At 50.3% G+C, this 16,375-nt stretch overlaps 1 protein-coding gene across 1 annotated transcript in view; it reads right to left on the bottom strand.

The window, feature by feature from the left end:
* FBN3 (fibrillin 3) overlaps positions 1–16,375 on the bottom strand; it is an 87,743-nt gene that overhangs the window by 36,076 nt on the left and 35,292 nt on the right. The window contains exons 29-40 of the mRNA XM_073017018.1: positions 16,171–16,296; positions 12,754–12,876; positions 12,444–12,566; positions 11,858–11,983; positions 11,645–11,767; positions 10,438–10,560; positions 10,035–10,196; positions 9,021–9,089; positions 6,705–6,830; positions 4,184–4,309; positions 3,348–3,497; positions 1,608–1,679 (exon numbers count right to left, since the gene is read on the bottom strand). Coding sequence (XP_072873119.1) covers positions 1,608–1,679; positions 3,348–3,497; positions 4,184–4,309; positions 6,705–6,830; positions 9,021–9,089; positions 10,035–10,196; positions 10,438–10,560; positions 11,645–11,767; positions 11,858–11,983; positions 12,444–12,566; positions 12,754–12,876; positions 16,171–16,296 — 1,449 coding nt within the window. The remainder of the gene's footprint in view (positions 1–1,607; positions 1,680–3,347; positions 3,498–4,183; positions 4,310–6,704; positions 6,831–9,020; positions 9,090–10,034; positions 10,197–10,437; positions 10,561–11,644; positions 11,768–11,857; positions 11,984–12,443; positions 12,567–12,753; positions 12,877–16,170; positions 16,297–16,375) is intronic.

The raw sequence follows: 16,375 nt of genomic DNA, 5'->3' as shown, positions 1-16,375 counted from the left end.
TCCAGCCTGTAATCCCAGCACTTTGGGAGGCCGAGACGGGTGGATCACAAGGTCAGGAGATCGAGACCATCCTGGCTAACAGGGTGAAACACCATCTCTACTAAAAAAAAAATACAAAAAACTAGCTGGGCGAGGTGGCAGGCGCCTGTAGTCCCAGCTACTCGGGAGGCTGAGGCAGGAGAATGGCGTGAACCCGGAAGGAGGAGCTTGCAGTGAGCTGAGATCCGGCCACTGCACTCCAGTCTGGGCGACAGAGTGAGACTCCATCTCAAAAAAATAAATAAATAAAAATAAAAAATAAAAAGAATATATTCAGAGGATTAAAACAAATGAAAATGGGCTTATCAGTTAAACACTGCATGGTTGAAATTTGGCATGCAGGTGTTAAATTATGCAATACCTTGTTAAACTTAAAAAGGGAGCATTCTGGCCAGGCGCAGTGGCTCACACCTGTAATCCCAGCACTTTGGGAGGCTGAAGTGGGTGGATCACCTGAGGTCAGGAGTTCGAGACCAGCCTGACCAATAGGGTGAAACCCTGCCTCTATTAAAATACAAAAATTAGCCGGGCGTGGTAGCAGGTGCCTGTAATCTCAGCTACTCAGTAGGCTGAGGCAGGAGAATCGCCTGAACCCAGGAGGTGGAGGTTGCAGTGAGTTGAGATCGTGCCATTGCACTCCAGCCTGGGCAACAAGAGCAAAACTCAATCTCAAAAAAAAAAAAAAAAAAAAGGGGGGCGGGGAGCAGTTTGACACAAACTGCAACACAGATGCATCTTGAGGACATCATGCTCAGTGAAATAAGCCTGATACAAAAGGACGGATCCTGTGGTTCCACTCACAGGAAGTCCCTAGAATTGTCAGATTCACAGAGTCAGAAAGTAGAATGGTGGGTTCCAGGGACTGAGGGGAATGAGGAGTGAGAGTTTCATGGGGACAGAGTTTCAGTGGGAGAAAATGAGAAAGTTCTGGAGATGACTATGGTGATAGTTGCAAAACAATGCAAGTGTACTTAATGCCACTGAACTGCACACTTAAAAATGGTTCAAATGGTATTTTTCTAGAGACAGAAAAAAAAGTCTCACTCTATCCCTCAGGCTGGAGTGCAGCGAGATCTCGGCTCACTGCAACCTTTGCCTCCCGGGTTCAAGCGAGTCTCATGCCTCAGCCTCCCGAATAGCTGGGATTACAGGCACGCACCACCACGCCAGCTAATTTCTGTATTTTTAGTAGAGACAGTTTCACCATGTTGGCTAGGCTGGTCTCAAACTCCTGATCCACCCACCTCAGCCTCCCAAAGTGCTGGGATTACAGGCATGAGCCACCACGCATGGCTCGAAAGGTAAATTTTATGTTGCATGTATTTAACCATCATTTTAAAAAAATGGATAACGGTTTAATAAAAATTTTAAAGTGTCATTCTTTAAAAAAAAAAAAAAAGTGTTTTTGAGGGCAGGATTCCTGGGGAGTTGGAGGTGTGTGGGAGGAGGAAGAGGGCAGGATGGAGGAATGGATGTAAGGAAAAGACCTGGAGGGGAGGGGAGGGGTGGGAAGAAGCAGACCCCAGGTGGATGGGTGCCCACGGATGGAGCAGGAACTGCTCGCTCACCAAGGGGCTTCCGTGTGTGGATGTCAATGAGGAATCCCGGGGCCTGGTTTCCGCATAGAATCTGGTAGTCAGCTGCGCAAAGGGGAACAAAGTTGAGTCTGCGGCTGCAGGCCTGACCCCAACCTGCTCCCCATCTGGAGGGGACACCTCATCCCTGGAGCCCAGCCCTCAACTGGCCACCTTGAACTTTTTTTGCTCTCCCCACCCTTTCCCTCCTTCCACTTATTTAATTTAATTTAATTTAATTTTTTTTGAGACAAAGTCTCACTCTGTCACCCAGGCTGGAGTGCACCGGTGCAATCACAGCTCACTGCAGCCTCAACCTCTCAGGCTCAGGTGACCCTCCCACCTTAGCCTCCCAAGTAGCTGGAATTACAGGCATGAGCCACAATGTCTGGTTTTTAAAGCCACCTAGTTTGCAGTAATGTTTTGCAGCAGCTCTGGGAAATGAATATGGCTATAAACCCCTAGAAGCCCCCTTCCCATCACTGCCCCATTCCTGCAGCTCTTCCTGGTGCCTGGGCTGGCTGCTAGATCATTCCGACAGGACTCATTCCTGCTGTCAATACACTCTGTTCAGTCCTGCCTCCAGGCCTTGGCTGCTGCTGTGCCCCTGCCTAGAACACCTTCCCTCATCCTGACCGATGTTCCCATCAGGGTCCCAATCCTGGCTCCGGGTTTCTCCAGGTCTGCCCCTTCCCCAGCCCAGGAGGTCTGTGGTCTCTCTAACCAGCTGTGCTTTCCTCCCCAGCCTGGGACATTTACCGACCCCCTCCCACCCTATCCCACCCCCAGCTACTCCTGTGAATCATCAAGCGCCTTCCCCACCCATGAAAACTCCATTGATCCATCCTGAATTCTCGAAATCTGCAAAATGGAAGAAAAGCTGCCTTGCTCACTTTAAAGTATTGCCTTCCATACACGGGAACTGACACAGTTTGGCTGCGTCCCTACCTAAATCTCAACTTGAACTGTAGCTCCCATATCCCCACATGTCATGGGAGGGACCCGGTGGGAGGTAATTGAGTCATGGGGGCGGGTCTTTCCCGTGTTATTCTCGTGATAGTGAATGAGTCTCGTGAGATCTGATAGTTTTATAAAGGGCAGTTCCCCTGCACATGCTCTCTTGCCTGCCACCGTGTAAGAGATGCTTTTGCTCCTCCTTCATCTTCTGCCATGATTGTGAAGCCTTCCCAGCCATGCGGAACTGTGAGTCCTTTAAACCTCTTTTTTTTTTTTTCTGTTCTGAGATGGAGTCTTGCTCTGTCACCCAGGCTGGAGTGCAGTGGTGTGATAGCGGCTCACGGCAACCCCCACCTCCTGGGTTCAAGCAATTCTCTTGCCTCAGCCTCCTGAGTAGCGGGGATTATGGGCCTGCATCACCACGCCCAGATAATTTATATTTTGTATTTTTAGTAGAGACAGGGTTTCACCATGTTGGCCAGGCTGGTCTCGAATGCCTGACCTCGAGCGATCTACCCGCCTTGGCCTCCCAAACTGTTGGGATTACAGGCGTGAGCCACCACGCCCAGCCAAACCTCTTTTTCTTTATAAATTACCCAGTATCCAGGATTTCTTCGCAGCAGTATGAGAATGGACTAATAGGGGGACAGAACTTCAACTCTCTGGCTCTCATCAGAACAAGGAGAATTAATCTAAGAGCCCTAAGGGCACTGTGTTTCCTTAACCATTATGCTACGAGGGGCCAGGCTGGGAAGAAGGTTAAGGAGGGTTACTCACGGCTGGTGGGAGTGGGGCAGGCCTCACAGGGTCTATTCCAGGCCTGGCCAATGTTGTAGGAGCAGCAACACATTTTTCGGGTCACGTTGAAGGCCAGCTCATTTTGACATGTGCCGTTATAGTGCCGGAAGCAGACACTCTTCCTCATATCTGTAGTTGGCATAAAGGAGAAGAATGTGGGTAAGGGTCACCTAAATCAGTGGAAGAGGGAGCCAAAGAGATGGGAACTCGTTAACTCATTCATTTGAAGATTACTGGCTTGGCCAGCCACAGTGGCTCACGCCTGTAATCCCAGAACTTTGGGAGGCTGAGGCGGGCAGATCACTTGAGGTCAGGAGTTCGAGACCAGCCTGGCCAACATGGCGAAACCCTGTCTCTGCTAAAAATACAAAAACTAGCTGGGTGTAGTGGCACACGCCTGTAATCCCAGTTACTTGGGAGGCTGAGGCAGGAGAATTGCTTGAACCTCAGAGGTGGAGGTTGTAGTGAGCCGAGATTATGCCACTGTACTCCAGCTGGCGCAACACAGCGAGACTCTATCTCAAAAAAAAAAAGAGGGGGATTACTGCCTGGCTTGATTGGCTTGATGTCTCTCCCCCAACACACTTGGGGGATGTATTCATTTTTTTCAGCCTTTTTTGAGCAGTGCACAACCTGAGCAACTGTTCATGGCAGCTCTGGGCTCCTGAATCCTGCAGTTTTGTTTGCTGCCACATATCAGCACATCATATATGCTTATCCTCCCTGTCCATAGGCTTGAAGGCTCCCAGCAGTTCCTCCCATGCCCAGGTGCTGCTTCTGTGACTGCCATTTCCCTAGGTCATCATGCTTCTTACCCATGCAGTTGTTGCCACCATTGACTTGGAGGTATTCTGCAGGGCAGACACAGGTGTAGTTTCCCAGGGTGTTGTAGCAGGTGCCAGGGCCACAGATGCCCGAGTGTGTGGAGCATTCGTCAATATCTGCAGGGAAAGGAGGAGTGGAGGGGAACAGTGGGCAGCAACCAGGAATTGTCTGAATAACTCCCCTCCAGAGACCCAGCAAGGCCACTTCACTAGGGACCTAAGTTTGGTTTCAAAATCAGCCTAAAACGCACACACATCTTAGTGATGAAGAAAACTGTAATATGGGCCAGGCATAGTGGCTCATGTCTGTAATCTGAGCACTTTGTGACGCCGAGATGGGAGGATCATTTCAGCCCAGAGTTCGAGACCAGTCTGGGCAACATAGCAAGACCCCATCTCTACTAAAAATTTTTAAAAATTAGCTGGGCATGGTGGTGCATGTCTGCAGTTCCAGCCACTTGGGAGGATCACCTGAGTCCAGGAAGTTAAGGTTGCAGTGAGCTGTGATCACACCTCTGCACTCCAGTCTGGGTGCAGAATGAGACCCTGGCTCTAAAACACAAATAAACAAAAAACCACAAACAAAAACAACATGATGTTAAGGGGGAAAAAAAAAGTTTACAAGCTGGATGCAGTTGCTCATGCCTATACATCCCTGCTTTGGGAGGTCAAGGCAGGAGGATCATTTGAGGCCAAGAGTTTGAGACCAACATAGTGAGGTCCCATCTCTACAAAAAATGAAAATTTAGCTGGGCATGGTGGCATACACCTGTGGTCCCAGCTACTTGAGAGGCAGAGGTGGGAGGATCACCTGAGTCCAGGAGGTCAAGACTAGAGTGAGCTGTGATTATACCACTGCACTCCAGCCTGGACAACAGAGTGAGACACTGGCTCTAAAAAAAAAAAAAAAAAAAAAAAAAAATCATAAAAATAAAGTTGATGATGATACTGCTTCTATTAGGAACAAAATGACCTGAGTTTACGAGTCAGTTTTATAATCACCAAGAATGGATCATCCACGTCTTCCCAATATGATATGATAGGAATCAAGAACCTTATGGATAAAGTATTCTTGGGGGAAAAAAATTGATTCTCAATCTGATCATGACTCTAGTCCATGGGGCAGTAAGCTTTTTCTGTAAAGAGCCAGATTGTTTTGGTTTTGCAGACCAAACTACAGTGCGTCATGATTATTCAATCTGCCAATGTAGTAAGAAAAGCAGACACAAACAATATGCAAACACACTGTGGCACTGGTTGTGCTCCAAGGAAATTTTATTTATGGACCCCCGAAATTTGAATTTTATACAACTTTCTCCCTTCCTTCCTTTCTTCCTTCCTCCCTCCCTCTCTCTTTCCCTTTTTTTTTTTTTTTTTTTCCAGACAGAGTCTCACTCTGTCGTCCAGGCTGGAGTGCAATGGCTTCATCTCGGCTCACCGCAACCTCTGCGTCCAAGGTTCAAGTGATTCTCCTGCCTCAGCCTCCCGAGTAGCTGGGACTATAGGCGTGTGCCACCATGTGCAGCTAATTTTTGTATTTTTAGTAGAGATGGGGTTTCACTATGTTGGCCAGGCTGGTCTCGAACTCCTGACCTTGTGATCTGCCCACCTCAGCCTCCCAAAGTGCTGAGATTACAAGCGCGAGCCACCATGCCCAGCCTTTTTCTTTTCTTTTTTTTAAGACAGGGTCTTGTTCTATCACCCAGGCTAGAGTGCAGTGGCACCATCACAGCTCACTGCAGCCTCAACTTCCGAGGCTCACGTGATCCTCCTGCCTCAGCTTCCCAAGTAGCTGGGATTACAGGCATGAGTCACCATGCGTGGCTAACTTTTTACTTTTTTGTAGAGACAAGGTCTTGCCAGGTTGCCCAGGTTTGTCTTGAACTCCTGGCCTCAAGCAATCCTCCCACTTCAGCCTCCCAAAGTACTGGGATTACCAGTCTGAGCTGCCACGCACCCAGCCTTGAATTTCATATAATTTTCATGTGTCAAAGAATGTTATTCTTCTTTTATTTTTTTCAACCGCTGAAAAAAGTGTAATAAAGTATTCTTAGCTAGCAGGCAAAAATAGGTTGTGGAATATTAGCATGCTAAGAGTGATGTCACCAAAAATAGCAGAGTAGGGAACTCCAGGGCTCCATTCCTCCACAAAAGCAACTATTGAGCTGGCAAAACAGACAAAAATCAACTTTTGCAGAACTCTGGAATCCAGTCAAAAGCTTACAACACCCAGACAAAGAAATGGTGAAGAAAGAAGCTGCTGTACTTCGTAAGGGAGTGTCGTGGCGTTTTTAAGGGCCTGCCTACCATCCCCCACGCCACAGATCCACAGCAGCCACGAACATCTGAAAAGCAGCAAGAGGGAACTGACAGATCATGACAAAAGAGGAGGCAGGGGGCAGAAGCCTTTCCATGAGGCCTTCCCTCCTCGACCCTTGTGAGGCTTGGCAGGGCACGAAGGCAGGAAGAGAGCGGAAGAGCCTGACCCACCCCAAAGAGAGTCCATGCTCACCCTCACAGATGCGGGTGTGCTCACTGAGGTGGTAGCCAGGTGGGCACGCACACTGGAAACTGCCAAAGGTGTTGACGCAGTCACCCCCCTCACACAGCCCTGGCAGCTCTTGGCACTCGTCGATGTCTGTCAGGAAGTAAGGAAGCCATGTTTGGGAGCTAAACCCACGCAGAGGACCTAAGGGGCACCCACGCTAAGCTCTGGGTTTTCCAGGGCCCTCTCGAGGATCCCCAAGAGCTGTCCATGACTGGTAGACATTCGAAGGGTCTATCTTGATGGCTGGACACAGACTCTCTTGAGTTAATGTTACCCTAAATTCAACTCCATTCCCTTCATCTGTTAATCCATGCTCCCATCCACCACATAGTTTCCTCTAGATAGAGAACTAGATAGTTTTCTTCCTCTAGATGGAGAATAGATAGTCTTCTCCAACCTCGTCACTCCCTAACAAAAGGATGGATGGGAGGATGGATGAATGGATGGATGAGTGGATGGATGCCTGGATATGAAAAGAGTGAATGGGTAAATAAGCAAGTGGGTCAATGAATGAGATGATGAGTGAGTGGATAGATAGGAAGATGGATGGGTAGGAAGGTGGATGGATAGGAAAGTGGATGGATAGGAAAGTGGATGGATAGGAAGGTGGATGGATAGGAAGGTGGATGGGTAGGAAGGTGGATGGATAGGAAGGTGGATGGGTAGGAAGGTGGATGGGTAGGAAAGTGGATGGATAGGAAGGTGGATGGATAGGAAGGTGGATGGGTAGGAAGGTGGATGGGTAGGAAGGTGGATGGGTAGGAAAGTGGATGGATAGGAAGGTGGATGGATAGGAAGGTGGATGGATAGGTGAGTAGATAGACAAAAGAGTGAATGGGTGGATAAGTAGATGGATGGATGGATGGATGGATGGATGGATGGATGGATGGATGGATGATGGATGGATGGAGGATGGGGGATGAATGGATGAACAGATGGCAGATAGAGGATGGATGGAAGGGTGGATGAATGGGGGGAATAGAATGGTTAGATGGCAAATGGGTGGATGGATGAGTGGATAGATGGATGTATTGAGGATGGATGGGTGAATGGGGGATAGATGGATGGGTGAGTAGATGGATAGAAAAATGAGAGATAGGTGGGTGGGAGATGGATGGATGGAAAAGTGGGAAATAGGTTAATGGATGGATGAATGGGGGCTAGATGAAGGATGGGGATGGATGGATGAGTGAATGGATGCATACAAGGATAGCAGAGGGATGAGTGATGAATGGATGAATGGGTGAATGGAGCATGGTTGGATGGAAGGATGGAGGGATGGATGGAAGGATGGATGAATGGAAGGATGGATGAATGGGTAGATAAAGGATAGTTGGATGGAAGGATGGAAGGAAGGATAGATGAATGGGTAGATGGAGGAGGTTGGATGGGTAGAAGGATGAATGGATGGAAGGATGAGTAGAAGGATGGATGAATGGATGGATGGTCGGGTGAAAGGAGGGATGGATGGATGGATGATGGATGGATGGATGGAAGGATGGGTGGATGGAAGGATGAATGGACAGAAAGATTGGGGATGGATGAAAGAATGGGGTACAGATGAAGGAGAGGGGATGAATGGGTGACTAGATGGATGGATAAAAGGATAGGAGAGGGATGAGTGAGGGATGGATGAATGGGTAGATGGAGGATGGTTGAATGGAAGTATGGAAGGAAGAATGGATGAATGGGTACATGGAGGATGACTGGATGGAAGGATGTATGTATGTATGGATGGATGGAAAAAATGGGCAGAAGGATGGATGGATGGATAGATGGATGAATGGATGGATGGAAGGATGGATGGAAGGATGGATGGATGGATGGAAGGAAGGAAAGAAGGAAGGATCGATGGATGGATGGATGGAAGGAAGGATGGATGGATGGATGGATGGATGGATGGATGGATGGATGGATCGATGGATGGATGGATGGAAGGAAGGAAGGAAGGATGGATGGATGGATGGATGCATGGAAGGATGGGTGGAAGGATGGGTGGATGGAAGGATAAATGGACAGAAGGATGGAGGATGAATGGAAAGATGGAGGACAAATGAAAAGATCAATATACCAACAAGTGGAAGAAATGGCTGAAAGAACAGATAAAAAAATTCAACACAAACTAAAAGCATAGTGTGGTCCTGCTGCCCAGCGTCCAGGTGTAAAGATTTGCCCCATCCCAGGACAAAACTGCTCAATTCTGCACTTTGGTGAGATGGGGATGAGAGAAAAGTCAGTCTTTAGGCAGAGAGATGGATGGATGGTCTGCCAGGAACTCACCTTCCAGAATGACAGTGATGGGGTTAGGCCGGAAGCCCTCACCACCCGGGCACAGGGTTCTGTACTCAGCTGTAAGGGAAACAGGCTCCTGTGAGGTGGAGTATTGGGGCAAAACTTAGGGGAAACAGGGGAGCAACAGCAGGAAGCGTGAAAAGGGCACAACAGTGGGCTCCCATCCTTCTACTGTACTAACTATATCCCCATATCTCTTTAGCCTCTTAGGGCCAAGGGACTTTGGCCAGTCCTGGGGCTGCTTGTGTGTGTGCGTGTGTGTGTAAAGGTGGGTTCCCATTCAACATGTGAGCAGAGTTACATGGTAGTGGCTGGGGGCAGGAAGGAGAGAAGATGATTCCTTCTGATCCAAAACCATATCCTAGTGTAACTGCAAGTTTTCCCCATGCAAGGAAGACCCTGGACATTCACACACGCACACACGTGAATAGGTGGACAGGTACCTCCCTATTTCACACCTGAGGACTTTGCCCATACTGTTCTCACTGCATTGCACATCATTCCCCCTACTCTGCTAGGAAAACTCCTACACATCCTTCAAAACCTCACTCACGCCTCCTCCCCTGGAAAGCCTTCCCCACAGCTTTCTCTTCCCCACAGCTTTCTCCTGAGCTATGGCTATGCCTCAAAGAAAACCCTTAGGACAGCTCTACTCTCATAGTCCTGAAACTTGGTTTAAGAGTGAGGGAGAAGCAGTGTGCAGAGGCTGTGGCTCATCCTTCTCCGAGTCCTCAGCCCCCAGCACATGACACAGAGGAACTCTCAGTGTTTGTTGACTGACTGAGTGATCAAGTGACTACAAACACAGAATTTACAGAAAGCAGCCTTGGAGAGAGACCCAGCCAAGAGTACACTGTATGACCCAGGATGAGCCCCTCTCCTTCCACAGTTCTTGGTTTTCCTGTTGCCTAAGCCCCACCTCCCCTTAGCAGAGATGACCCCCTAAGCTCCCGGGTCTCGGTGGCTCAGGCCACGGTGCTCAACGCCCCCACAGGGACTCACTGGTGTTGGCCACTGGGCACAGCTCGCAGGGATTGCCCCAAGCCCGGCCCAGGGAACAACAGCAGGAAGCCCGGGTGACACCAGCTCCGATCTCAGCACTGCAGGAAATGCCACCGTCCCCTCGGTCATGCGTCTCCAGGAAACAGTTCCCAGCCCGAGTGTCTGAACAGGCAGAAGGGGATGGTTAGCAGGTGTCAGGGGGAAAGCCGCACGTGTGCGTGTGCATGCATGTGTCTATTTCAACGGGTGACAGGGACAACCGCTCTTGCGGGAGACCAGCAGATGTCCCGTTTGTCAGGAGCAGGTAGATTTGAACACGCTGACATCTGAGTTAACCCAGGGGGCAATCCCACCCACTTCTGCTGACCCCAGAACCCTGATCTGGAGCTGAGCATGGACTCACCCACGCAGCCCACTCCGCTGGGGTTCAGCTCAAAATCCTGGGGGCAGCTGCAGAGGTAGCTGCCGGGGGTGTTAACGCACACGCCATTAATGCAGTTTACTGGGTCTGCACACTCGTTAATGTCTGTGGGAAGGAGGCGCAGTCCTCAGCAGGGAGCCCTGCCTCGGCCCCCCTCCCTCCTGGCTTCATTCTGGGAAGCTGCAGTCCTCACTCAAGGTCAACTTCTGGGCACCAGGGGACAATGTCATGTCAGTCCCTGGGAAGAAACCTAATGGGACAGGAACCTCCAGTCTGCCCTGTCTCCTCCAATCCCATTCCTTCTCCTGCTCTGTTCTGCTTGGCAGAGTTTTGCTCGTTGAACTCTACCTGCCCTGGGTTCCATGCAGTCAACATATGAAAACCATATCTATTTTATTTTCTTAATTTATTGATGTTTAGAGACAGGGTCTTGCTGTGTTGACCAGGCTGGAGTGCAGTTGCGCAATCATGGCTTACTGCGGCCTCAGACTCCTGGGTTCAAGCAATCCTTCTGCCTCAGCCTTTGGAGTCGCTGGGACTACAGGTGTGCACCACAATGCCCAGCTAATTTTTTATTTTTACTTTTTAGAGATGGGGTCTTGCTTGTTGCTCAGGCTGGTCTCCAACTCCTGGCCTTGAGTGATCCTCCCACCTCAGCCTTCCAAAGTGCTGAGATTATGGGCATGAGCCACCACACCCAGCCAAAACCCATCTATAGAAAATACTTCCAAACCATGGGTTAGCACACTCCAATCTGTAGGCCAAATCCAGTCCACCACCTATGTGTGTCAATAAAGTTTTATTGGTACAGGGGCCACATTCATTCATTTACATATTGCCTGTGGCTGCTTTTGAGCTACAATGGCAGAGTTGAATCATTATGACAGAGACTGACTGTGTGGCCTGCAAAGCCAAAAATATTTACCATCTACCCATTTCTAAAACACACAGAGGTGGGAGACCCTTTCGGCAGCTAGGGTGGAGGGCCCACTTCAATCACTGAACTTATTCAGCTGGGGAACAGGAACGGGAAATGATGGGGACATCAGGCAAGGTGCTCCCTACCCCCCAGCAAGACTCCAAGGGAGGATGCTTGAGAAGAGATCTGAGGGCAGTGAGGGAGCGAGCCACGTCCCCTGCCCCAGCTCCTGCTCTCTCTTCCCTCCTTCCAGCCCAGATGACCTCACACCTGTGCAGTTGCCACCCCCTCGGTCCAGTTCGTAGCCACCATCACAGATGCAGCGGAACATTCCAGGCAGGTTCTCACAGCTCCCAAATGCACAGAGGTTCCCTTGCGCACACTCGTCCACATCTGCGGGGACCCTGGGTCAGCCTGCCCCACCCAAAGTCTGCGGCAGGGACCCACCCACTCTGTCCTCGGCCCTGCCGGGCCCGGCCTCACCCTGGCAGGCCCAGTGGTCCTCAGTGGGGTCAAAGCCCATCTCACATTCGCAGCGGTACCCGCCGGGCGCATTGAGGCACTGCCCATTGTCACAGAGGTCCACGTTCTCGGCACATTCGTCTCTGTCTGAGGGGTCCCAAGATTCGGAGGACTGGAGACTGGTGGACCCGGACCCACGCAGGGTGGGTGGGAGGCCCCAGTCACTGCAACACTTCACTGTCAGCCAGAGTCCCAGGCAAGTAGCCCTGGGGACTCAGTCCCTGACATGGGGTGGGAGGTAAGTGACCAAAGCAGGGTCAGGGAGGGGAGAGGTGGTCTGGACTCTCGGAACCCAGAGAGGGCACCCAGTCACTCCGGATCCAGGGAGGAGAGCAGCCAGGAAGGAAATGTCTCATGCACTTAGGGGTTCAAGGGAGCCGTGGGCGGCAGTAGCAGCCCCTGGGCCGAGGACACAGCCTCTCCAGCACCCATGGAGCGATGAGTGAGTCAGAAAGAGTCAGGAGGTTGAGTGACCATGGCAGCCACCGTGAATTCAGACCCCTGGCTGTCCCTCTAGGGCCCCTGCCCTCCCACCCCCTAATCTCACCTTCGCAGGAGAAGCCATCCCCGGTAAAGCCCTGGCGGCAGGTGCAGCGGTAGGAGCCAGGGACATTGAGACAGTCACCTTTTGGGCTGCATCGGTGCTCCTGGGAGACGCATTCATCCAGGTCTGCAGGAGACGGAGCCCAGGCCCCCCACCCCATGGCGTATGCATGTGGGGGGCAGAGGGAGAAAGACTCTTCAATCCTCCAACCCTGACTGCCCCCCTGCAGACACCCCCACACCCCACCCTCCCACTGTCTTGTCCCTCACCTACCTCTTCTGCTTTGCCCGATTTCCTGCCCCCAGGTACTCACCATGACATTCGAAGCCATGCCCCTCCCAGCCTGGCAGGCACCTACAGCTGAAACTCCCTGGGATGTTGAGACAGGAGGCATGACTGTCACAGTTGTGTCCTCCAACCTCGCATTCATCCACATCTAAAGGGAGAGGAGGCACAACGCCGAGACCCAGTCACAGAAGGAAAGCCTCGATGCAATAGCAGCTGAACGGGCAGGGACTCTTCCTCTCTAGGGGAGAGCTGGTCCAGAAAGCCTCCTCCCCTCCACTGGGGGAGCTTCCATCTTTACCCAGAGCCCGAGAGGAAAACCCCCAAACCTAACAGACGTGACTCTCAGCAGCCCTCAGAAATGGTCTGAAACAGCAGCATGAAAGACTTGGGGTAGATATTAAGAGTGACTGTCCGGCTGGGCACGGTGGCTCACGCCTGTAATCCCAGCGCTTTGGGAGGCTGAGGCGGGCAGATCATGAGGTCAGGAGATCAAGACCATCTTGGCTAACACGGTGAAACCCTGTCTCTACTAAAAATACAAAAATTAGCTGTGCGTGGTGGTGGGCGCCTGTAGTCCCAGCTACTCAGGAGGCTGAGGCAGGAGAATGGTGTGAACCCAGGAGGCAGAGCTTGCAGTGGGCAGAGATCACACCACTGCACTCCAGCCTGGGCAACAGAGCGAGACTCCGTCTGAAAACAAACAAACAAATGAAACAAAAACAAACAAAAAAAAAAAACAAGTGACTGTCCGGATGAACACGCCCCCTTTCCAAGCCAGGATTTCCCTGTCCACCAGCATTTCCAATCCAGAGGCAATTCTGCATCACCCTTACGGTCTCTGCCATGTTAAATCTGGGTGAGCTACTATAACTAAACATTTCTTTACCACACTCCTGTTCTCGCTGACATAAATCATGTTTTAAAAGACAATTTTGGATCCACATCAACAACCTCTAAGAAGTCATGAGCTTGATGCTGTGTTGTGTAACATTTGTTTCTAATACACATTAAAATAACCATCTAACTGGAGTGGATAGAATTGTGTCCCCTTAAAAGGTATGTTCAAGTCCTAAACCCTGAAACCCGTGAATGTGACCTTATTTGGAAACAGGGTCTTCGTAGATGTAATTAAGTTAAGATGAGGTCATCCTGGATTAAGGTAGGCTCCGGTCCAGTGACTGGTGTTCTTCTAAGACCAGTGACTGGCTGTGTAGCCAGATGCAATGACTTACATCTATAATCCCAGCTACTCGGGAGGCCAAGGTGGGAGCATCACTTGAGGCAAAGAGTTTGAGACCAGGTTGGGCAACGTAGTGAGAACCTGTTTCTACAAAACACCTTTTTCTTCCCCCTCCCCGAGGCATGGTTTCACTCTGTTACCCCAGCTGGAGCACCGTGCAGTGGTGCAGTCTAGCTCACTGCTGCCTGGATCTCCTGGTCTTAAGCAATCCTCCAGCCTCAGCCTCCTGAGTAGCTAAGACTACAGGTGAGCGCCAGCATGCCTGGCTAATTTTTAAAATTTTTGTCTCAAACTCCTGAGCTCAAGAATCCTTCCACCTCAACCTCCCAAAGTGCTGGCATTACAGAAATGAGTCACCATGCCTGATCAACAAAAACTTTTTAAAAAATTAGCCCGGCATGGTGGCATGCACATATAGTCCCAGCTACTCGGGAGGCTGAGGCTGGGAGGATTGCTTGAACCCAGGAATGTAAGGCTATGAACCAGTTCATGAGCTATGATCACACCACTGCACTATAGCCTGGGCGACACGGCCAGACCTCATCTTTACAAATTAGATACTATTGGGTGCAGTGACTCGTGCCTGTAATCCCAATAAATTGGGAGGCTGAGGCAAGAGGATTACTTGAGTCCAGGAGTTCAAGACCAACCCGAGTGACATAGTAAAACACTATCTCTACAAAAAAAAAAAAAAAAAAAATTAGCTGAGTGTGATGGCACGTGTGGGAGGCTGAGGTGGGAAGATCACCTGAGCCCGGAGAGGTGGAGGCTGCAGTGAGCTATGATTGCGTCACTGCACTCCAGCCTGGGAGACAGAGTGAGACACTATCTCAGAATAAATAAATAATGTAAAAAATGAAAGATTTTAAAGAATAGATACACAGAGAGAAGAAGGCCTTGTGAAGATGGAGAAAGAAACATGAATGACACGTCTACAAGCTGAGGAACACCAAGGAGGCATGGAACAGGTTCTCCCTCTGAGCCCCAAGAAGGTACTAACCCTGTAGACACCTTGATTTCAGATTTCTGACTTCCAGAACTATGATTCTAGAAGGAGAATACATTTCTTTTTAATTAAAAAACAAGTTTTGGTTTTTCTTTTTGAGATGGAGTTTTGCTCTGTGGCCCAAGCTGGAGTGCAGTGGTATGATCTCGGCTCACTACAACCTCCACCTCCCGGATTCAAGCGATTCTCCTGCCTCAGCCTCCCAAGTAGCTGAGATTATAGGCATGCGCCACCACGCCCAGCTAATTTTGTGTTTTTAGTAGAGACGGGGTTTCACCATGTTGGCCAGGCTGGTCTCAAACTCCTGACCTCAGGTAATCCACCTACCTCGACCTCCCAAAGTGCTGGGATTACAGGTGTGAGTTACCCTGCCCAGACTAATTTTTAAAATTTTTAATAGAGATGGGATTGTTGTCTCTATTAATGTTGCCATATGGCCATGTTGTGATGTATCCATGTCACCCAGGCTGGTCTCGAACCCACGGGCTCAAGCAATCCTCCCGCCTTAGCCTCCCAAAGTGCTGGGATTATAAGAGTGAGCCACCGTGCCAGGTGGAGAATCAATTTACTTTTTTTCTTTTGAGATGGGGTCTCACTCTGTTGCCCAGGCTGGAGTGCAGTGGTGCTATCTTGGCTCACTGCCACCTCTGCCTCCCGGGTTCAAACAATTCTCCTGCCTCAGCCTCCCAAGCAGCTGGGATTACCATGCCTGGCTAATTTTTGTATTTTTAGTAAAGATGGGGTTTCACCATGTTGACCAGGCTGGTCTTGAACTCCTAACCTCAGGTGATCTGCCCGCCTCGGCCTCCCAAAGTGCTGGGATTACAGGCGTGAGCCACCGCGCCCGGCCCCGAGAATCAATTTCTAAGCCACCAATTGTGTGATCATTTGTTACGGCAACCACAGGGAACTAACACAGTCACTATTCAAATGTTTAAGCGTTCATCCCTGTATTGCCTCAAATTATCAGGGATTTGCCTTTCAGAAATGCCGCAGCAGACACGTGGGGCTTCCCCTCCTGAGCTGTTCAGGGGATTCCCAGGGCACTGTTCGGGACTCTGCTCTTGCTTTAACACAAGAAGCCATCCGTGGAAATCTATGAGCATGAACTCTGGCTGTGCTCGGCATGAATCTGCATGATTCCCAAAATGGCCCCGGGGAGTCTTCTCTGCCTGCACTGCTGACCGCTGGCTCACCAGAGCAGCCCGTGGCCCCCTTCCTGACCATGTAGCCCAGCTGACAGTGGCAGACAAAGGAACCCTTCGTGTTCTCGCAGTCCCCGTGGAGGCAGATGTGAGGGTTCAGGTCGCACTCATCCACATCTGTTGGGGAAGAAAGCATGAGGTCTGAGGACTGGGTGCAGGGGTGACGGGAGAGGAAGTGGGTGAGGGTGGGAGGGAG

This window comes from Chlorocebus sabaeus, chromosome 6 (assembly GCF_047675955.1).
Source record: "Chlorocebus sabaeus isolate Y175 chromosome 6, mChlSab1.0.hap1, whole genome shotgun sequence".
NCBI classification, from domain to species: domain Eukaryota; kingdom Metazoa; phylum Chordata; class Mammalia; order Primates; family Cercopithecidae; genus Chlorocebus; species Chlorocebus sabaeus.
The sequence above is the reverse complement of the archived record's forward strand: the minus strand, read 5'-3'. Positions and strand labels throughout refer to the sequence as shown.